Source organism: Megalops cyprinoides, chromosome 13 (genome assembly GCF_013368585.1).
Source record: "Megalops cyprinoides isolate fMegCyp1 chromosome 13, fMegCyp1.pri, whole genome shotgun sequence".
NCBI classification, from domain to species: Eukaryota; Metazoa; Chordata; class Actinopteri; order Elopiformes; family Megalopidae; genus Megalops; species Megalops cyprinoides.
In genome coordinates, this window is record NC_050595.1 from 1,676,909 (window position 1) to 1,700,000 (window position 23,092).

The 23,092-nt window shown below is 50.9% G+C and overlaps 1 protein-coding gene across 1 annotated transcript in view; it reads left to right on the forward strand.

The window, feature by feature from the left end:
* The first annotated feature begins 7,958 nt into the window (after nucleotides 1–7,958).
* pard6a (par-6 family cell polarity regulator alpha) overlaps nucleotides 7,959–23,092 on the forward strand; it is a 31,266-nt gene continuing 16,132 nt past the window's right edge. Inside the window, exons 1-2 of the mRNA XM_036544023.1 lie at nucleotides 7,959–8,195; nucleotides 14,777–14,999. Coding sequence (XP_036399916.1) covers nucleotides 8,133–8,195; nucleotides 14,777–14,999 — 286 coding nt within the window. The 5' untranslated portion in view covers nucleotides 7,959–8,132. The remainder of the gene's footprint in view (nucleotides 8,196–14,776; nucleotides 15,000–23,092) is intronic.

Genomic DNA, 23,092 nt, shown 5'->3' on the forward strand with positions numbered 1-23,092 from the left:
TTAGAAACTAAGGCAAAAAGTCAACAAAATCTAGTGCGCAGGATAGCCACCGGGAGGCGCTAGTCACAAGCATACTACCGATCGATTGCATTCGTGCCAAAGTTGTGGAATGCTTGTATGGTACCGAAGGTGCTGTAATGAGTGTCAGAGATCCTCACAATGTCTCGCGGATTTACAAAAAGCTATGAAAGCTATCAAAAGGAGTCAATCAAAGCTTTAACACCATGTTTTAACACCATGTACAGATTGTTACGAGAATAAACGGTGAGTGGCGTTATCAAATTAAGACGGTAACGTTCTGCTCCGGCGTGACACGCTGCCCTTCGCCTGGGTACGCGCACAGTGCGCATAGATAGCGGATCGGAAACATGCCCTGTAGGACTCACATCTACACTGCTACAGCGTGCTACACGTCACGTTACGTCAGAGATTTAATTTATCGTTTTGCGCCGCATAACAGCTGTTCCAGTGAGATAGTTACAGTCATGATGAGCGGATGAGCGTCAAGGAGAAAAAAGATCAGCGGTTACGCCATAAATCTGAACATTACCAGCCTTGTTTTATTTATAGCCCATGCGACGTGTGCCGTCAGTGGGCATCCTCAGGTTCACTCTGTAGCGTTTTATCACCTTTGCTGTCAATCGTGTTATGAGATATTTTTAACAACATGTGAATCACTTGTTAGTCATTTTCTTTTGATTAGTAGTTAAACCAGTGCTATGTCAGGCCCGTTAATTGCTGAGAGAATGTGTGACTGTTCTATTTCTGAATAATGATCCCTCCGTGCTGAACTGTATGACAATCTTTTTCCTTCTCTCTCTCTCTCTCTCTCTCCCTCACTCTCCCTCTCCCTCTCTCTCTGCTTCTACGGTGGAATGACAGGTATTGCAAACTTCTGTTATCTCTGATAAGAAACTTTCACACAATTTTTAGAAACATGACAGAAAACAGAACCTGCCACTGCCCCCATTTCAAACACAGAGACCTCGAGCACACAAAGGCTGATATTTGGGACCAATAGCTGGAGAACTGAGAGCAGGTGTTCCACACAGGTAAGCACAGGTGACAATTGTGGTTCAGATTTCAGAAGCGCAAGATTCCCCTTGACCAATCACGCTGCACACTGCCTGACTCTCCCCGTTGGGGCCAATGCACAGATGTCCAGCGAGAGGAGACTGCAACAACTCTTCCTCACAGCAGGGGGTGCTGTTGTACACAAGTGCACCCCTCATAACTTCAAACGTGTGTTCTCAAACCTGTCCTTTATGTGTGTTGTATCAGTGCTCCTGTGACAAAAACCTGAATGTGTGTGTGTGTGTGTGCGCGCGTGTGTGTACGTGTGTGTGTGTGTGTGTGTATGCGCGCGTGTGTGTGCATGTATCTGCACACACTCTTTGAAATGGACAGTGGTTTCTCTCCAAATGTACAGAGTTATCACCTGTCTGCACCAGGTGATTACCCTGCCAGGGAAACGCTGCCAGGTCCATCTCTGTCTCTCCGCAGACCAGTGGCCTGTTTCTGCCAGCACTCCGCAGACCCCGGAGACCTCGGTGTCAGGCTGGCACGCCTCCACACTCAGCCTGTGCTGCCGTTTCACCTCATGGGACGTGCTCCGCGGCTGTTTGCCCGTGTTGTTCGGCATCAGGGTATCGATCAGACCGACGAAGGTGCAGCTGCGCTCACGCGTAGGGGATGCGCGTCGGACAAACCCTTCAGCAGGACTCAGACTCCTAAAGAGCTGAAAACTGCCTCATCGTTACAGCAGAGCAACGCTTCACGCTTCTTTTGTCAGGCAGATCTGCAGGGAAACACTCACACTTACGACTCCCAATCTGACCAGTGGCTGGAGCTGAACAGCTGTGGGATGTCGGGCTGCTGTGTGAGTCGGTCTGCGTAACCAGCACATGATCAGATAAAGGAGCAGTGACCTTGTCGAATTGACATCATGCAAAAAAAAAAAATACAATACAATAACCTCTCGGAATGTAAACAGGCCAGATAGTCCTACGGAGGCGATGAATGCACTTATTCACCTGTGGGCAGAAAGCAGCAGTGTGCCTCTCATTCTTGCTGCTTTATAAGGCCATGATTGTGACTCACCCGTCACACAGTGCTTACTCAAGCTGACTGTATCCTAATCAGAAACCTAATCCCTTTTTTGTGCTCGGTCTTTTTCGGGTTCTAAACCCCGGCGCTGAAAAAGAGACGTGTGTGGGAGTGCAGAGACAACCTGTCCTCCAGGGGCCGAGCAATGCCAGGAATCCTCTGAGAACGCCCAAGGAATGCTGGGTAGGCAGCCATGGGGCGGGGGGGCAGGCCGCGGCCGCGGCACCGGGGGAATGCGGGGCCCGCGCTGCAGGACGGGCCGGTTGGACGGGATGACAGCTCTCTGCGGAATCTCTGCGCAGCATTCCGCATGACTTCACCTGGAACTCGGAGCTCAGCACGCAGGTCCCCCCCCCGCCCCTCCCGCTCCCCCACAGGGGAACCGGCCACGTCAGCCAGAGCCCCAGCGGAGATTCAGAGCAGCTGCAGTCTGTAAGGAGGGGGAAAGAGCCTTGGTTTCACTGGGGCAGGGCGAGTTTGGGGGGGGTGGGGGGGTGTCACTGAAACTGAAAAAGCAGTAGAGGAGGTCAGGATAAAAGACGGGGTAAAAGACGAGCGGGGTTGTCCTGGTGGGAGTGTGTGGGGGGGGGGGGGGGGGGTCAGACTTGTTTATGAAGCTCGTGCTGCACGCCTGCACTGTCTATCACAGGCAGTAAGACCCAATCAAACCCAGCGACCGGTTTGCATCACATGACAGAGTCCAGCTGCCCAAACAAACATAAACCAGTCATCTAGGGGTGCTGGTCAAAGGGGAGTTCTGATGCTAGCTATAGAATTACTAGATTGTGCCACATAATTGCTGCTATAGAATTGCTAGATTTCCTATGCAGGTGTAACCTGCGTTGTGTAGACTACACCATCATCCAGTCCTGTGTGCTGACAGAAAGCAGATCTGGTGTTGGACGGTGTAGCCTACACAACACAGGTTACACAGGCATCTGTCCAGGACTCCATATTGGGAGAGAATCTCTAGTGAAAAAGACAGGCAAGTACAGATGGGGAGACAGTGAGAAGGGGCGAGAGTGAGAACCTGCCGAATCACACCCCTCACTGTATAAATGGAAATGAGTGGGAAGAGCCTCTCTCACTGGGAGAGGAAACGTCCTGTTCCCATTAACACCTGCCATGCCCGGCCCACCTGTGGTGCCCCGCCCACCTGCTCTCACTCAGAGGGGTCTGCATCAATTGCCACATCTGCCCCCCCCCCTCTCTTTCTCTGATGTCCCCTTTACTTTTTGAGGTCACTCTGGGGAATTCTGGAAGAACTGTAGCAGCAGCTGAAAGGCGAGGAATCCTTGATTCATTTGTGCTGAATTGAAGTGGTTGGGTTTCTGGTGCAGGCACTGCTTTGGCTAATTTTTTTTGCTGTGAAATACCAGGTCAGATTTCTGTGTTTATGGGCTTTGTGTGGGATAAGTTCATACCTTATCAGATAATAAACCTCAGTGAATGATAGGGAGAGAGGAAATAGATCCTGGCTGGAGACTGTACTGAAACCCCCCCCCCTCCGCCCCAAATCCCTCTTCTTGGCTAGCTCCCCCACCTCCAGCCTGAATATTCCTGTTCTGAATACCCCCTCCCCCCCCCACCATGCACACACCAAACAAATCATGACCATGATAATTATCCAAGACTGTATTAGCGCCTTGACAAGCCTGCCAGAGCTTGTCTTGGCTTCCGAAGCAGGGGACAAACTAATGAGGAATAGGACCACACGATCCGTTTGTGATTAGCCCCCAGTAAACCCCCATGTACTGTGCGGGACATAAGCCATTTAATTTCATTTCTGCTATAGTTCCCTTACATATGTCTATATTGTCACATGACTGAAACCCTGTTAGAACAGGTGAAGACAGATACTACCCCGTTGTCAGATTTAGTTTGTGGTTACAGTTGGGGAGCAACGTTTGGTGAGGTCATCAGCTGTGGAGTGCATGGAACATCCAGAGCATTAGAATATCTCCACATCAGCATTGGGTGACATCATGAACAGAATGCAGGGGTTGTGGAAGCTGCAGGAGACCAGCCTGCGTCGAAGGTTTGCCCCTTGTCATTTTGCTCCTGGTGTACCTGTGGACGTCCTGTGGATGTGGACCTCCGTGTCATTGGGTCTAGTCCCTGGTGCTCCGCACAGCAGTGATAAAAACCACCTTAGTGGGACAAAGCTCTCTCATCAGCAGTGTGAGGTTCACACAGAGGTCAAAGGTCATGTCCTCTGACTGCAAAAGTAGGTGAAGGGAACCATGACAGAGTGACAGGGTAGGGTGCCCTTTTTTAGGAGTCTGTTGTCATTTGTTAGTTAATCTGTGTCACATGTTTGGCTTCACCTTTCCCACCTTTTGTCCATTGTCACAGTGAGCACAGCTGCATGTACTGTCAGGCAGTGACTCCTATGAATAGACCAGACAACTTTAGTGTCCAGAGTAAAACAGTATTATTAGTTCAGTTCAGTAAGTTACAGAGAGAACATGATTGATCTGCTTATTTTGGTGTATGAAGGCTCACTGCCACATCACCGCTGATTGGCCCGGTGACGTTTCCCCCAGTGTGAGTGCCGGCATGCAGCAGTAAATAAGTGTATCACACCTGTCAGAGCATCTCTCTCATACCTGAATGAATACCTGCGAAGGTGGAGGTGTGCTTACTGAAGCTCCCATCAAGAGGCATCTAGGAAAGTGCCTGTGAGCTCCTTCAGCACCGCTGAAATCAAAGTGCTTGTTTAACATCTAGAGACGTTCCAGGATTATCGTTTCACTCGACATTCCTGCATTCCTGCATTCCTGGAGCTTTCATCAGCTGGGCAGCTCTGATGCTGGGGTGGGGGGGGCAACCCAGAGGATGAGTCTGTCCAGAGAGTTTACTGAACTTATCCCATCACCCCTGTGAGAGCTCCCCCCTGGGTCCTCCACAGCTTCCCCTGTGGAAAAAAACAGAAAACGGGAAACATCAGACTGTAGAGACGGGAACATCATGGACGCCACTCCCTGGATGAAGGGTGGGGGTGGTGGGGGGCAGATATTACTACAAGCTCTGTTGTGTTCCCACCCACTCAGTAGCACTTTGAAACAGGGCATTTGCAGAAGAGTGCTGTTGCTTGTTGTGTTTTTTCCCTGAGTGAAGGGGGAGGGTTATGTAAGCATCCAGAGTACAGTCAGGTCCACTCACAGAGCATCACACTGAGTGGTACCGATTACACTGAGAGATGATAAAGCCTGTGGAGGAGGGAGAGGGAGAGAGGGAGAGAGGGAGAGGGAGAGAGGGGGAGAGGGAGAGAGGGAGAGGGAGAGGGAGAGAGGGGGGAGAGGGAGAGGGAGAGAGGGAGAGAGGGGGAGAGGGAGAGAGGGAGAGGGAGAGGGAGAGAGGGGGAGAGGGAGAGGGAGAGAGGGGGGAGAGGGAGAGGGAGAGAAAGAGGGAGAGTGAGAGAGAGAGAGAGAGAGAGAGAGGAGGGAGGGAGAGGGAGAGTGAGAGAGAGAGGGAGAGAGGGAGAGAGAGGGAGGGAGAGAAAGAGGGAGAGTGAGAGAGAGAGGGAGAGAGGGAGAGAGGGAGAGAGGGAGAGAAAGAGGGAGAGTGAGAGAGGGAGAGAGTGAGAGAGGGAGAGAGGGAGAGAGAGAGAGGGAGAGAGGGAGAGAGAGAGAGGGAGAGAGGGAGAGAGGGAGAGAGAGAGAGGGAGAGAGTGAGAGAGGGAGAGAGGGAGAGAGGGAGAGAGAGAGAGGGAGAGAGTGAGAGAGGGAGAGAGGGAGAGAGGGAGAGAGAGAGAGGGAGAGAGGGAGAGAGGGAGAGAGAGAGAGGGAGAGAGAGAGAGGGAGAGAGGGAGAGAGAGAGAGAGGGAGAGAGAGAGAGGGAGAGAGAGAGAGGGAGAGAGGGAGAGAGGGAGAGAGAGAGAGGGAGAGAGAGGGAGAGCACGTGGGGTTTGTGTCCAGGGCTGCTTTGAGTTGAAGGTTTTCTGTCTTACAGGTTTTCTTCACTCACTTTAAAAGATTAAAATCAAATATGTTGTTCCCCGCCTTCACCATAGTGGGTTTCCATAAAGTTTGAAATCCTCTGGAAGTTTTACTGCTCACCTCAGCCCGCCTGAGCATAATACCCAGAATGCACTGCTGGTGCCCTCTTTCTCTCTTGTTGTTGGTGCTTAATCTCATTAAAGGGGCAAAATTCAATTACATAAGGGGTATAATTGCATAATGTATAATTATCGCTCAATTGCTTGAACACAAAAATGAAAACTCAAAGAGCGCAGCTGAGCTTGAGATGTAGCTTGTGTTTTACAGTGTTCTGGTGCTGACAGGCAGCAGAGGCACAGCAAGCTGCGCAATGCATTGTGGGAACTGGAGACAGACAAGAACAGGAGTGGTGTGGTGAGGCCAGTGAGATGGAGGACACTGTGTTTCAGCTGACGTTCAGCAAACAGCAGCATTTCATTAGAAAACAAGCAGCGTAATGTTTCAGGCCAGCAGCACGCTCACGCTTTGAGGACTTGAAAGGAGATAGAAAAAAAAAATTACTGAGACAAGTAGCTGGAAATGAAGAGTCAATTCATAAGTTGTGCATTAAAGACAGGCAATGTGACATTCCAGTGTTAGAGTGTGAAAAGCTCTGTCAACACACCGTTTCCATGCCTTTCAACATCTGTAACAAATAAACTGTAAGGTATGCACAACACGCTGAGTTTGAGATGCCTGGTAGGGTCACCCTTCGAGGCGTGTAATGGGACAGAGGGCTCATGTGTCCTGGCTGAAAAGCGTGTTTCTTGGAGCTGTGTTTGTCTCAGTTGTCCTGATGTAAGTGCTTGTCCTGTTTAACATAATTATCATTGTTACACATAATCATGCTTGCAATAAGACAGTATAAACATTCACTCCCAGAGGAGATACTTAATAATCACCAGGAGAGAGGAAGGGAAATATACCTTAGAAATGACTATTCGCAATTTTTCACAATTTGCACTTGTCTTGTGAGACTGCTAGCAGGATCAATACGTCTGATTGGCTCACAGTGGTCACACTGAGGCGGCCCTGTCTGTTTCACACTCACCAGGTGCCTGTGACACACACACATAGCCTAACCTGAGTGTCACCATCCTAGAAGCTCTGAAAACATTTTTGTTTCATTTCCTGACGTCTTTTGTTTGATTTTTGGGACAGGGAGGGGGGCTGGTTGGGTGAACACGTGAGAGGCAGCTCAATCGCATTTTTAAAACAATAAACAATGGCATTATCAAACAGGCCTGTGATGAGGTAGTTGGCTGGAGAGGTTGTAATTGTTTTGATCGTTTCAGAGGGAGGAGCTGTCTGCAGGTTACAGACTGGGCAGAGCGAAAGGCCTCCAACGCTTCATAAACTTCTGTTTTCGTGTTGTGAAATGGTTTCTCATAACCCGAAACCAGATCCATAAACGAAGATATATCTTTAAAAATGACCTGAGTCACCATGTGTGAATTCTGATCGGGTAGCAAGTTCACATGGATGTATGTAAGTTCGTTTGCGTGAGGTAGGATCAGTTTTTAAAAAATTCGAAAGCGTTTATATCCATTGCTTGGATTTACTGCCCAACAGCGAAACTTCACTGCTTTATAATGCAATTAGTTTACAGCACTGCTGTATCATAGTTTATAAATGATGTCACTGCTATCTATTGTATTTTAAAAATAACTTTGGGTACATTCAGGCGTAGTGAGTCAGTGAGTCCCGTTCCACCTGTTCCCAGCCTCCCAGTTTCCAAGGCAACGTGGTCGGTAACATTCCAGGAGACGTCACACGCGGCCACACCCCCACCTTGGAGCGGCGTGTCGGGCTGACGTCAGTGTTGTTGAAATAGATTAGCCCGGCCCCTCTGGAGGAGAGGAGACTCTCAAACGCACCGATTCCCCGAACGGGAGCACTGTTACGGACGGAGCGCTTCGCTGCGTGTGTCAGCGTGAATGTGCGAGACTCCGCGGTGACTGACCGCTCACTTTGTGTCTGGGGGACTCCTATCGGAAGTATCCGCGTGTGGTCCACGCCACGGGATTACGCGAGCACCAGCCAAACATGTCAAGGCATCAGAGGACCCCCTTAAGAAACGCTGACAACGTGATCGAGGTCAAAAGCAAAGTAAGTTATTGTACATTGCTAGCGCTACGTGCTCCCGAGGAGGTTACCGCGGAACAGGTCGGCGGCGCGTCGCGGGCGTCTTTGCAGTCTCCATCCTACACCTGCGCATGGATGCGTGACAATAGACGGCCGGTGGAGTGCAGAATGAACTCTCCGAGGGCTATAAACACGTCGTATTGCCGGAATCTATACAATGCTCTCATACTGCTTTCTGTAGCTGCGAGACGTGTGCGCCCCATGTAGCCAATATATCCCGAGGTGGGAGGCAGTGTTGTTGCTTGTCGCTAATTTATGTGTGTCTGCACGTCCCGGAGTGCGAGTCTGCTGTCTGGCAGGTTTCCCCCTCCCCACTGCTCACTGGCAGCAATATTCCGCAGCTAAATAAGCTTAGCTAATGACAGTCGCGGAGCGGCGTCGCGCTCGGAAGCGCTCTCCGCGGCGCTGTTGTTATCCCATCATCAGCATTGCATTGTGCGCCGCGGTGCGGCTCTGCGGAATGGAATGTGGTGGTGAAATCCTGCGCGTGCTTAATTATCAGGCCTCTCTTAATTCAATTACGCGTGAAACACACGGACGAATATTTTGTGCAATAAATACGTAAATAATAATAAACAAACACATATATTACTTGGTGCATTAAATGCAGAATAGGGACATCTTGTATTTATAGTATGCATAGTATTTTTTGTTATTGACCTCTTTGTGTCGACATAGATGGATAACAACACCCATCTGTTTTAAGTACTATACGCCCAGCACCGCGCGCCCACCATTTCATAGACCTTTGAGCTGACAGACAATTAAAACTTTCCATAATTTCCCTCTTTCGCCCCCTCGTTAATAACATTTTGTTATTATATAAATTAGGTTTTGATTTTAAAAGAACAGTTTCGCTGTGTGTCTCCCCAACTACTCGGCCTTCGAAACTGAAATTCCATGAACTTTTAATCATAATATTGTATTATTAATAATTTGTGGTCATCACTTAAGTGTTGTTCGCGCTCCATGACATACGGGGAATCAGACAGTGACCAATCTAATCCCGCCCTCCCGACACACACACACACACAGCGCAGAGACACAGATTACTGATCACCACCTGAATGTAAACAAACTAAACCGTGACCGTTATCGCATCACACTCAGTACATTCCTGGCTAATAACCAAATTGGTGGGCACGTACACATTTCGGCAGTACGATTAATAAGTGCGTGTATTTTGAAATTATTGTTCTTGTTCTGAAGGCCTTATTTTTATCATTCCCTCTTGTGTTTTGTCTTGTGTGTTCTGCGAGTTAAATTCTGTTAAACGGTGTTGCAAGAAACAGCTCTCTCACTGGCATCACCTGGGAAAAAAGACCCCCTTCCCAGTGCCTTTACAGTATTTTTGGAGATGCAGATGTTTAGGATGGAAATTAGGATGATTTCTTCACAAGAAGAAACACCACCAGCCTCAATCTTTTAGACTCTCAGCCTTTCAGTACTCTGCTGAGGTCAGAACACTTTCTACAACACAGAGCCTAGAAGGGACCAAGGAGGGAAAGAGGCCGAAAACAAAGGCTAAGAATACCAGGCGGGTGACAATAAAAGAAGAAACACTCCCACATGCCAGACGTGCCATTTAAAGATCACAGAGGGATGTTTGAAGACGACTCTCCCAGACCTGACAGGCTTGGTTGGCTGTAACCTCTGTGGTTCTGTTGGCAGTTTCCCTTTGCAGACGTATAATCAAAATAACTTATGGTCAGCTCCGGACAGGCTGATGGTATCCAGTAGGAAATGGGTCATTCCCCCAACCCCCCGTGGCTCCACTGGCCCCCCCTCTGGTGACCATGTGACCTGGGTTGACTGTTTGTCTGTCAAGAAGAGCGTGACAGTGTCTCTTCATTTTCACCCCTGCCACCCAATGGGCGGAGCTTCCGTGTGCTGTCAGTCATTCACTTGTATGGACCAATCAAAGCCATTTGTCTCCATAGCAAAACACTACAGTTGCTTCAAATCAGCCAGACTTGGGAGGCACATGGCAGCTCCGCCCATTTTGGGGGGGTGTGAAGGTAGGGTAATGTTGGGGAGACAGGTGTGTGTGTGCGGGAATAATGGGGTCTGGCTGGGGGTGACGCAGGGCCGGGAGGGGTGTAACGTCAGCCTGACAAGGACGCCCTCAGCGTCTGTCTGTCTGCAGTGGCGGTGGGAGTGGATTCTAATCCAGCTGGAATCACAACAATGTTTCTCAGCACCGCCACTGATGCGCCTTTGCGTCACTGTGGCCCGATACAGAAACTGCCTGACCCCCCCCCACCCAATCATCTCCATAACCCTATCTCTTTCTCTTACTCCCTCTCCCCCTCCGTCTCTCCCTCTCCCCCTCCCCCTCTCTCACTCTGTGGGATTGCTGTAATTTTTAAATTGCAAACAGAAGCCTTGAATAAAGAGTGGAAGGAGGGTAGGAAGCCCTGCTCTCTTTACTGTTCACTGCTGTAGACTCTCAAGCTGGCAATGATATGCCCTTCTGTGTTATTCATATACCCTGTAATGTTATCAATAAAATTATCAACGTTATTGATAATCATAAACAGCCAAGAACAAGCTCGTAGATGTGTGCGTAGGCTGCTAGATACATGACATTGAAAATATTCTTAAATTCTAAAAATTGCCCCATTCTTTACTGAATGAACTCTAACATCATAGGGACTTAACCAATACAGCTCCAGTGTGAATACCTAAACCCAACTGTCCAGCAGTGCCTATTAAACTGTGAGTGCTAAACTTTTTACAAAATCGAATGAAGTCCATCATAAGCAAACTGAGGTCACTACCATATGGCTGTCAGTTGCAGGTGGTTTCTGTGTTCATGTAAAAGTAATCTGATTGTGAAAATGAATCATAAAGCAGACTAGTTACTGATGTTAACTGTAGGCGTGTTTGCACTTTGCTGTCGTTGTCCAGGAGCAGAAACGTCTCAATTTTCTCTGCTGTTAGACGAGAGCTTGCTTTGCGGGGCAGCGCTATGACAAAGCTAGACTCAGTCTCTGTTCTGTAGGCTAAATGAGGAGCCTGCTGGGAATGAATGGCCAGCTGTCATCAGTAAACTGCTTATGTTCTTATGTGCTTATGCTGTGCTTGTTCTGGCCTGGTCTGTGAGAAAGTCAAGGTTGCTGAACACTGGATCAATGAAAAGTTGCAGCTCAATCGCAGGCATTGTAATGAGTGAAACGGAACATGAGCAGCTTTTAAAAAAATAATCTACATGATGGAAAATATTGATAATCCCATTTTGTTGTTGACCAGAAAAAAATGTAGTCGATAATTATTGATAATTTGATGTCTTCCTAGAGGCAGGCAGCTCTTACTTAGTACAAGCTTCCCTCAGATGACAGACCTGTGGGTGGTTAGACAGCGGTGTTTTTCGGTGGATGGAGTTTGGGGTGAAGGGATACTCTGGGTAGGAGACGGTGGGTTGTTTGGGTTGTTGTGCGGTTTAGAGTTGGTTATGTGTTGGGTTAGTAAAGGTGTAGCAGGTGTGTTCTCTGTGCTGGCTGGTCTTGCAGCTCAGGCTGGTCCAGCACAGCAGAGAGTCTCTATAAAAAGCCCACTGGGCTCAATATTTCATGAAGTGCTTTTCTGTCTGCCATGTGCTCCTGTCTGAACCCGACCGCACCAGGAACTGGCAGCCAAAGGGTCAGAATTCCTCTGTTCCAGTGTAGAAAAACTCAATAACATCTCCCTGTGCAGTAATACTGTTATTTAACAACGACAGCCTGCAGCATAAACGTTCCCATCACTGTGTGTGCAGTCCATTGTCTCCGTGTTAGCCTAGGGCTAATTTTCATTGCTAGTTTCCAACAAAATAAGACACTTATATCAGATCAGCAGCCAACAACCTGAGTCACATCCACGTTACCCCAGGACAGACTGGAGTTCACCTGTTATTTCTAATGCTGAGGACCCAATGGGCAGCCAACAGGTGCCCGTTTTAAAGACTTGGACGCCATCTGGCTGTTGAGAAACCCATGGGGTCAGAGAGAAGGCCTGTGGGGTCAGAGGGAAGGCCTGTGGGGTCAGAGGGAAGGCCTGTGGGGTCAGAGGGAAGGCCTGTGGGGTCAGAGAGTGACCACAAGCCCTGCAAACCCTGCAAAACATGGAAGAGGAAAACAGAAAGGACACAAAACAAGCCTGAAAAGAGAAATGACCTGTGCAGCTGGGAAGTTACTGTACGATATCTTTATCACGTCTGTATACCTGCCACACACACGCACACTCACACACACACACGTGCAGACACACACACACACACACAGACACACACACACACAGGCACGCACGCACACACGCAGACACACACACAGGCACGCACACACACACACACGTGCAGACACACACCCACACGCACGCACACACGCACACACACACACACTCACACACGCACACGTACAGACACACACACACACACACACACACACACACACACACAGGCACGCACGCACACGCGCAGACACGCACACACACACAGGCACGCACACACACACACACACACAAGCACACACACACACACACACACATGTGCAGACACACACACACGCACGCACGCACGTACACACACACACACACACACACACACACACACACACACACACACACACACACAGTGCGCAGCTAACGAAGCTGCTGATGGCAGCAGGTCTGTCTGATCCCCCTCACTGCTTTAGTGCTTTAATTTGTAGCTCTTTGAAATCCTCTGCTGATGAACTCCAGAACATGGTACCAGAGAGACAGTGAAGAGACCGTGAAACAGAGCTGCTGTCTTTACGGCAATAAATGGTGTCTGTGTCACGTTTCACAATGTTCTGGGGTAAAAAGGCATCTTTCCCACATAATTGGATACATTTTTGTAGAACATTTTCAGGTAGAAAGGAACTGTAGAGGAGGAATATCACAGGGCGAAACGCTGAAACCCGAGATCACTTCCTGCTAACAGGAGGAACTGCCACACAGGATGGAGTGTACAGAGAGGGAAGAGAGGGAGAGAGGGAGGAGAAAAAAGAGATGAGCAGGAGAGAGCAGAGGCAGAGAGAAAGAGGGGGGAGAGTGAGATGGAGAGACAGACAGGCGCTGGTGTCGTGGTGCTGAAGGCTGGGTGGGGAGGCTGCGCACTGCGCCCTGTGAATGAGTGTGATGAAAGGGGCTGAAAACAGCGTCATTAGGAGCTTTTTCTGCTCAGCGAGGCGTCACGGCCAGGAGAAGCAGAGAGGAACACCAGCCTGCCTGGGATCCCACACACCATCCACTCCCAGTCACCACATCAACCGTCTCTAAGGAGATCCACAAAACCTGCCATGTATGTGATAACAGCTCTGGAGATTAACTCAATCCATACCTGGACAGATCCACACTTGGGCAACCAAATGGCCTTAACCCTCCCTGTGTGCCCTCTGACCCCCTCTGTGCTGCCGTCTGATTGGCTCATACCTCCAAAGATGATTAAACCAGAGAGATAGGGACTAAAAATAGTCCAACAACAGATATCTGAGAAGGCAGGCGATGGCCTTGCATATTTCTGCGTGATGTTTGTGTGTGGGTCAGAGCTTTGAGACGGTGTGCAGAAGGTTAATTTCTGCCGCAGAGTTGCGGAGGCATGGAATGTACTTGAGAAAGAATGTCAACAAGAAACAAAAGAAAATGCTGCCCTGTTGAGTGAATTGAATAAGTGAATGAGTGCATGGTCAGAGTGCGGTCAGAGTGCAGTCAGAGAACAGTCAGAGAACGGTCAGAGTGCAGTCAGAGAGCAGTCAGTGCACTGTCAGAGAACGGTCAGAGAATGGTCAGAGTGCGGTCAGAGAACAGTCAGAGAACGGTCAGAGAATGGTCAGAGTGCGGTCAGTGCACTGTCAGAGAACGGTCAGAGTGCGGTCAGAGTGCAGTCAGAGAACAGTCAGAGAACGGTCAGAGTGCAGTCAGAGAGCAGTCAGTGCACAGTCAGAGAACGGTCAGAGTGCAGTCAGAGAGCAGTCAGTGCACTGTCAGAGTGCGGTCAGAGAGCGGTCAGAGAATGGTCGGAGTGCGGTCAGACAACAGTCAGAGTACAATCAGTGCACTGTCAGAGTGCGGTCAGAGTGTGGTCGGTGCACGGTCAGCAACCAGTCAGCAGCACAGGACAGAGGTTGGGCAGCTCGACCACAGACCAAAGAACTATGGGTCAAACCCTGTTGCTGCTGTTGTGCCCTTGAGTTTCTTCTTTCTCTTCCCTGGAAGTCGAATATTTATTTGTCTAACAGGCTGTTCTATGCAGGGTGACTTACAGAACTTACATCTGACATATAATCCATTCGTGCAGCAGGATATTTACTAAGGCCACTCAGACTGAAGGTCACTCCCTTCTCTGTAAAGCCTTTTAAAATGCTTATAGGGGAATAAAGAGTTTCTGTAAAGGAGAGCTGGGGTTTGACTGCTGCTTTGGGGAGGGTAAGGCAAGCTGAAGGGGGTGGCTGTGTCCCACCACAGACTCAGACTCGCAGCCTTCAGGGGTGAGGTCACCTGGGAAGTGGATGTGTGTCTGTCTGACCAGGGGCGTCTCTGTGTTTCAGTTCGAGGCAGAGTACAGGCGCTTTGCGCTGAAGCGGGCCAGCACCAGCGGCTTCCAGGAGTTCTACCGGCTGCTGCAGTCTGTGCACCGCATCCCCGGTGTGGACGTGTTGCTGGGATATGCCGACGTCCACGGCGACCTGCTGCCCATCAACAACGATGACAACTTCCACAAAGCCCTGTCGTCTGCCAACCCGCTGCTGAGGATCATCATTCAGAGGAGAGGTGAGGGGTCGGGGTCAGAGGTCGGGCTGTGGGGAAATGTCAGAAACTGCTGTCCGAGAGCGGCTGTTGCCGCTGTTTGCATTGCCATAGCCACTGTTGCCGCTTTCTGTTGCTTACCCCGCCTCTTTTAGTACCTGACATCCTGGAGTGGAGATTTGACTTTCAAATTTTACAGAGAGGGAGAGAGAGGGAGCAAGAGAGGGAGAGAGAGAGGGGGAGAGAGAGAGAGAGAGAGAGACCAGACCATGTTTCCTGTTATTGCAGAGGCATGGAGATTGGTGGAATTTAGAAAGTTCTGGAGAGAGAGCTAAACGGGAGGCTAGTTCCTCGTGTTTGGAGGTTTGGCTATGAGAGCAGGAGCAGGAGGAGGTGGAGCTCAGCAAGGGTCAGAGGTCAGAGGTGAGGGAGTTGGGACCTTAATTGAGTAAAGAGAGATGGCTGGATTTAAAGAGATTTTAGGTGAAGGGGAAAGGAGAAAATGGAATTAGAGTTTCAGTTAAGCGAGGAGGAGATTTTACAGAGGGGAGAGGAGTGGTCTGGGGTTGAGGAGCTGACCCCTAAATCATGACTAATGAATGACCGCAAGGTGGGAGGGTGTGTAGGGGGGGATTGGAGTCGATGAACATCGGGAGAGAGCTGCTCAGGGTTAGGATTAGGGCTAGGTTCACTGATCCTGGATCAGCGCTTGTGGGTCCGGCGTGTTCTCGCGGGCAGGCAGGCTGGGCCGCTCGCCAGCCCTCAGGAATGTGGAGGCTGGGAGCCGTGCTGGGGGGAGACGGGGCACAGGGCACGCCCCTCCCTTTAATCTCACCCCTGACGTGGGCTGTACCTCCATCTCTGCTCCATCTCTCTCTCTCCTTCTCCTCCTCTCCCCCTCCCCTCTACACTCATTCTCTCTCCCCCTTCTTTCTTTCTCTCTTCTCCTTCTTTCATTCTCTCTCCTTCTCTTTTTGTCTTTCTTCCTCCTTTGTGTTGCTCCCTCTCTCCCCCACTGTCACGCTGTGGTCACTGCGTCCTAATCAAACTGACCTCTGTAATGTTGCACTGCGGAAATGTGTCACTAACCCTCTTAAAGGTTTCACAAAAAAGGTTTTTTTTCTTTGCCCTTTTGTTTGGTTTTGTGCTTTGTGTGTGTCCATGTGGTTTTTTTGTTGTTTGTTTGTGTAATTCTTTGGGAAATGTTAATCCGTACTAATAAAGGAGCAGTGTGTGATTGTTCCGACGTGGGGATGTGGAGGATTTCAGAGGCCTTTGTTTGTGTTTTGGTTTGGGGCCGGCTTTATTCCTCATGAAAGAGATTTGGTGACATTCCTGCTCTCTTTATTAGCATAGCCCAGCTGCTTTAGATGACCTCGGTGGGAATCTGTGCCTCGATAATCACACCTCTGATTCTGAGTTAAGCAGCTGTGGTTCGAGCGTGAGTGAAGCTGTCGCTCACTCTCCCTCCCTGCTGCCAGAGATCTGCCAGCGCCGGGCCTGGCCGAGACGCCGGGCCTGGCCGAGACGCCGGGCCTGGCCGAGACGCCGGGCCTGGCCGAGACGCCGGGCCTGGCCGAGACGCCGGGCCTGGCCGAGACGCCGGGCCTGGCCGAGACGCCGGGTCTGGCCGAGACGCCGCGCTGTCTCTCGTCCTGTTCCAGGCGACACACAGTGACGCTGCTCATCTCGTTCTGCCTGACGGAGCTTGTCTGTTTCTGTCCAACACGGCGAAACGGAGCGCTCCTTTTTCTGCCCGAGTCTGTGGGAGGCGTCCAGGGGGGAGGACACAGCAGCAGCAGCGAGAGCGCTGGGCTCTCTGGGGTGTCAGCCAGGAGGGAGACAGACCCCCCCCACCCTGCCTCTGACCGTCATAGCTGGCATGGCATGGTGGTTGACTGTAATGAAAGGGGGGGCAGTCGTGATTGTGGGGATATTTTAATTTGGAGCGGTGCAGTGCCCTGTGGCGGGGTGTGGGGTGGGGGCTGTGGGGGGGAGCGTTTTGCACCCCAATGCAGACCAGGGGAGCGAAGAAGGAGGGTAATGAGATCCCCAATTCCCCAAGGTCCTGACAGAAGAGACAGAGATGGAGAGGGAGAGGGAGAAAGAGAGAGAGAGAGAGGGAGAGAGAGGGAGAGACAGGGGGCAGGGGGTTCATTACACGCTGTCTGTAGGGATACTCCACAGGGCAAAACTTCCTCATTCTCCTTCCCTCTCTGTATCTCTGGGCTTAGTGGACGAGGAAATAAATCATTTATGTATCCTCATTGTGCATTCTTTCATAACCTGCATAATAAACTTCCTCTGTCCTTGTTTTGTTTTGACGAGGACTTGGCGGGGGGGGTGTGGGGGGGCTGCGGGCGCCCCTGCGAATGATGCAGAGATGATATCACAGCAGGTCCCAAACAGCTCCCAATCTTCAAATAACAGCTCTAAAGCACGGGTGCTTCCTGTCTGTCTTCAGCTGTCGGGCTGGGCGGCCCTGCTGGGTGCATCGATGTGTCCCAGCATAGCTTAATCCCATTACCAAAACACTGATGCCCCCCAGGGGCCGGGGTGAGGTCACCAGGCCTGCTCTGACTCCTCCCGGGGGAGGCACCTGATTCTGGGTTTTGGGGTGTGAGGACAAATAGAGTGCTGGGGGGGGCCTCCTCTGAACAGCTGGGTCCCGTTTCTGCGGGGTTTATGGATCAGCCTGTTTGGCTTTTTAGATGCCGCTGGCTGTCCAATTTCTGATGCTCTGAAGGTTTGGAGACGATCACTGAGTTCTGGTGAGACACTCTGTGATACTGTTCTCACAATGATGATGATGACAATGACAATATTATTATTACTCTATATTGCTATATTTGAAAGTGAGGCGGCTATATCGTGATTCCGTACTGAGAGAGTCTTGTCCTGTTAGAATCATCCCAGAATGCACCACTCATTCTCCCTTGAGGGTGTAATTGACCGATTTGTCTTACTGTGGACCCATAACACACACACACACACACACGCACGCACACACCCGTCTCGGTGAGTGCTCTCAGCTGGCCTCGGTTGCATGTATTATTCATGGAGACAGAGAGAGCTCTGCCTGCCGAAAGTTTTCATAGCGCTGTTTTTTTTCCACCATCTTTAATGCTGTGCTGAGTTCTCCTCTCTCAGCAGTGAGTGATGCCAGTCTGTGTTCTCCTGGGGGAGAGATGCCAGAGAGGACTCCCTCACATACACATACTTTCTGTTTGAAGAAGAGCGAGTGGCAGATAAGCCCCCCCCGCCCCCCCGCGCCCCCCCACACCTCCCTCTCCTGGTGTTGTTGCATCTCTCCTCAGTTCTGGAGGATCTCTGCTGTTGTGCAGGGGAAGCCACATCCCGCTGCAGACATGGCTGTGAGCAGAGATTACCACTTCATCTGTCCCCAGCTGCAGTTTAATGCCGTGTGCCGTTTTCCCCCTTTTCAAATCTTCTCTTTATTTATTTATTTCCTTATTTATGTATGTGCGTATTAAGCTCAGAGGGTTTTTTCCAATCTCGTCGCTGTGTGCGCATGAGTGTGTGCCTGTGTGTGTGTGTGTGTGTGTGTGTGCGCACATGTGTGTGTATGTGTGTGTGTGTGTGTGTGCGTGCTTGTACTGTGGATGGGGCTCACTGCACCCTGAGGAGAGGGGTCTGTGATGTAAGGGGAGGTAATCCGGAGTCAGAGGCTGGCGTGGTACTCGGCGGCTCTCTCACCGCGGGTGCTGGCAGGGGCTGGGAGCGCTGTCCACGCGGCTCCCCCACATCCAGGGGGGCGCTGGGGTAATGAGGGTCTGAGGGACGGCTGCTTCCTCCTGCTGTTAGCAGATGGCCCTGATGTTCCAGCTATTAAAGCAAAAGACGCCTTCCTGGTCCAGGGACTGTGTCCAGTGAGGGGTTCGCTTTGGTGTAGGGGCGGGGGGGAGAGGGGGAGAGGGGGCAAGGGGTGGTGTTAAGGGTTTAGTATTGTGCTGGATTTGGGGAGGGGTGTGTGGTGGGGGGGGGTGAATATTAGGATGGGAGGGTAAATGAGGGGTTGTAGGGTTAGGGTTATAGGGTAGGGCAGTAAAGCATAGTGGTGAGTAGCAGGACTGGTAACCAAAAGGTTCAATTCCACTGCTGCTGTACCCTTGGGCATGGTACTTAACCCAGAATCACCTCAGTAAATATCCAGATGTATAAATGTATAAAGTGTAAGAATTGTTGCTGTGGATAAGAGCATCTGCTAAAGGACAGTAATGTAATGTAATGTAATGGAGGTTAAGTGTGTGGGGGAGGCGGGAGGGGGGAAGTACGCTTGTAGGATGTAGGTGTAGAGAGAGAGCACATGACAAAGTGAAAGGAGGTCACTAAAACATGTTCCTGTGAAAATGTGTCTGGAAACGTGTGTCTCCTCATTAAAGCACACACCAGTACTGATCATCCTGTTAAGGACGAATCGCTGCGATAGCTGCAGCATCCCAGTCTGTGCAGGTGTAACAGCTCACACCTTTGACCTATGACCTGTGACCTTTGGCCTGTGACTGGGTCTGGGTTAGAGCGGGACAGACAGGTTCGCATGGGTCCCCTAGAGGCCAGGTACCGACAGGTCACACAGGTGCTGCCCCGGAGCAAAGCTGGTCCCCAGGAATGGGGTAGGAGGGAATTGTTCCACATTTAGAGAGAAAGTTATTGTTAAGGTGTGATGCGTTTCCCTTAGGGAACAGGGTCAGCTCTTCGGAGGAAGGCGTGGCCGGTTTGCTTTGTGAAAGCCCCTCCTGCAGGCAGCAGCGGTGAGCCGCTGGCAGGGGGAGCAGAGAGCAGCAGGTTTAGTGCAGGTTTGCTGTATTTGCGGTGCTCTGAAATACACTCGGGCATCTTTGATCGCTTCTCTGTGTGAGAAGGTTTGGTAAAGTGTCAGTTCTTTGTGTGAGCGGGTTGGGTAAAGTGTCAGTTCTCTGTGTGAGCGGGTTGGGTAAAGTGTCAGTTCTCTGTGTGAGCGGGTTTGGTAAAGTGTCAGTTCTCTGTGTGAGCGGGTTTGGTTAAGTGTGTGTGTGTTAGTGTGTAAGAGTGTGTGTGTTAGTGTGTAAGAGTGTGTGTGTGTGTGTTACATGGGACAGTGAGCTCGGCCTTCCCTTGCCTGGTTGCCGAAACTCTAGTCACGTGATCAGGTCACATGACTCGGGTGGAGTGATAGTCTCCCCCATCGCCATGCTCACTGCTGAACCAGTCTGAGAAACGCACGTCGTCTGCAGTTTTAAAAAGAGATTAAATTTACATGATTAATCCTCCGGGTGTTGCTTCTTCACGCCACACTTTCTCATTTCCGTCAGAAAAAAAGTGCTTCATGAAATAAACCTAATCATATCAGTTTTGCCAGATGCAGCAAAAACATTCCACTTTGACACAAAGTTGAAGGGTAGACAGGGCTGTCTGTAGAGGCTGGTCTGGTTTCTCATTGATGGAGAGTTTAGGCTGTAGAGGCTGGTCTGGTTTCTCATTGGTGGAGAGTTTAGGCTGTAGAGGCTGGTCTGGTTTCTCATTGGTGGAGAGTTTAGGCTGTAGAGGCTGCTCTGGTTTCTCATTGGTGGAGAGTTGAGCTTAGCTGTGGACCGCTCAGGGCAGGCTAATGCATGCAGGGTGCTGGGATAACTTCCTGCCCAGCAATCAGAGATGTCTGTTGGTAACACCCCCCCATATGCGCGCGCACACACACACACACACGCGCGCACACACACACACATACACACACACACACACACACACACACACACACACACACACACAGAGAGAGCCAGGGACATCACTGCCACTGAGTGGTCATCTGGAAAAATGGAGTGCAGATTGATGGGGCTTTCATGGTGAGCTCATTCCTTTAAGTAGCCGTCTGCAGCAGGAATGGGGGGGGTGAGGGGCGTGAGGGGGGTGGGGCTTCAGGCCCCCGTGGGAGGGAGAAGGGCACATTCAGGGCTGCAACGCTCCCCCAAATATCTCACATCCCTCCAGAACCGCTCCAGTGTTGCCCTTTTGCACCTCAGAGCAGTGTTCTGTCTGTCACACGCTCTGTCTGTGACACGCTCTGTCTGTGACACGCTTGCTCTCACTACATCAGATGAGTTTTTGAGACTGCACACTGCCTCTCTGGCCTGGGGTCGTTGGGGGGTGAGGGGGATGTGAGGGGGTGCTGGGGAGGTGAGGTCTCAGGAGCCCCTCTTCCTCTCCATTTACCAAGAGCTGTAGGGGGGGGGGCAGTCTGTGCCTGCTGGGATGGCTGCGGGGGGGGTAGTAATGGAACAGAACCAGACCAGCTGAGCCTCGCGAAAGAACCAGGGAGACGAAGGGCAGCAGGGGGTGGCGGGGGAGAGGATGGGGGGGGGGGGGGGGGCAGGGGAAGCAAGAAGTGAATTAGGAGGCAGAAATCACAGCGCTGTAGGAGGTGCGCTCTCCCCCAGCGGAGACGCACTGATCCTGGCGGGAGATGAATGGGACTGATGTTTTGGGGGGGAGGCAGCTGGGAGGGGGGGGGGGGGGGTCCTCATATTTAAAACAGGTATCTGGTCAGATACACTCAGAGCTGGGCTGAGGTCACACAGGCCTGACCTGTGGCCTGAATCTCTGTGTCCCGGAGAAACGGGAAGGAGAGAGGGTTTCTTCTGCTTCCTCCTCTTTCAGTGCGACCCTGGAGTCATACAGAGCATCTTCACTGCTCTCTCTATCCTCCTTCTCTCCCTCTCCCTCTCCCTCTCCCTCTCCCTCTCCCTCTCTCTCTCTCTCTCTCTCTCTCTCTCTCTCTCTCTCTCTCTCTCTCTCTCTCTCTCTCTCTCACACACTCACACATTAAACAGATGCAGATGAAAAGGCAGTTTCTAGTGGTGGGGGTGCAGAGGTGATGCCTTCAGTTGTTACACCCCCGGGGGCAGAGCATACGGCAGCGGAGGGCTGGTGGGGGATCTGTCTCGCTAATGAGGGGTGGGACTCGCCCCCCTGTCCCGTTTGTACAGCTCAGAGTCTAGAGGGGCCCTCTGAAAATATCACCATCTTTGCATACACGCACACACACACGCACGCACACACAGTCCTTGTTACATGGAGAGTACCACATCATGTGATTGCTGAAAGCACTGTTCTGTGTCATGTGACTTTCAGGTGCAGATATTCACAGTGTGTGACGTTTCATTACGACCGCGAGATACGACCGCGCCCTTTGCTCGCCGCTTATCTTCATTTCTCTGAGCGAAGCCTCTGCACATGCTCAGTGAGGAAACAACAGAGTTCCTCCTGTATCTTTTATTCATCGATAAGCGACTCCATCAGACTTCCCCGTGCGTGCGGTACGGAGCGTGCGTCAGAGCCACAAACACGCAGCACACGTCACTGCAGTGCCAGGGAGAGCTGGTGACGTACACACCACACTGATGCGTTCCTGTGTTCCTCTTTACCTGTACCCGCCGCTGCTGGACACCCGGGAGGGCATACATACGTCTCTTTTTAGGTGCAGGGAGAAGGCAGTTAGACCGGGGTCCCTCCAGATGAGGAAGCTGAGGCTAGGATCACAGAATGACAGAGGATAGAGTTACACGCTGTGGAGTCTGTGAGGAAGAGGAGGGGCAGTGTTACGCAGTCAGGGGGAAGGGGGATTATTGCAGTGTTTTATTCTATATAGTAAGAGTAAAAGGCAGTAGCTGCAGTGTGCTTCTCTCTGATACACACACACACACACACACACACACACACACACACACACACACACAGTCATTCTTTGCTGCATTCCAGGAATACTGAAACACTTACCAAATCAATATACTGTACTCAAACTACAGAAGCCCTACAGTGAGTAAGAGTGTGTGTGTGTGTCTGTGTATGTGTGTGTGTGTGTGTGTGTGTGTGTGTGTGTGTGTGCGCGCACACTCTCTCAGTGCTCCTGCCAGCTGGCTGTGTCTGGACTCCTTTGATGGGATGATAACATCTCCACAAATTGAATTGGAAACTCCTGTATCACTCAGAACAAAAGCCATTATTACTCCCCTGCACCAGCTTCCCACAGAGAGAGCGAGAGGGAGAAAGAGATAGAGGGATGGAGTTAAAACGAGTGAGAGAGACACAGACCCAGAGAGAGAGAGGGATGCAGAAGATGGAGA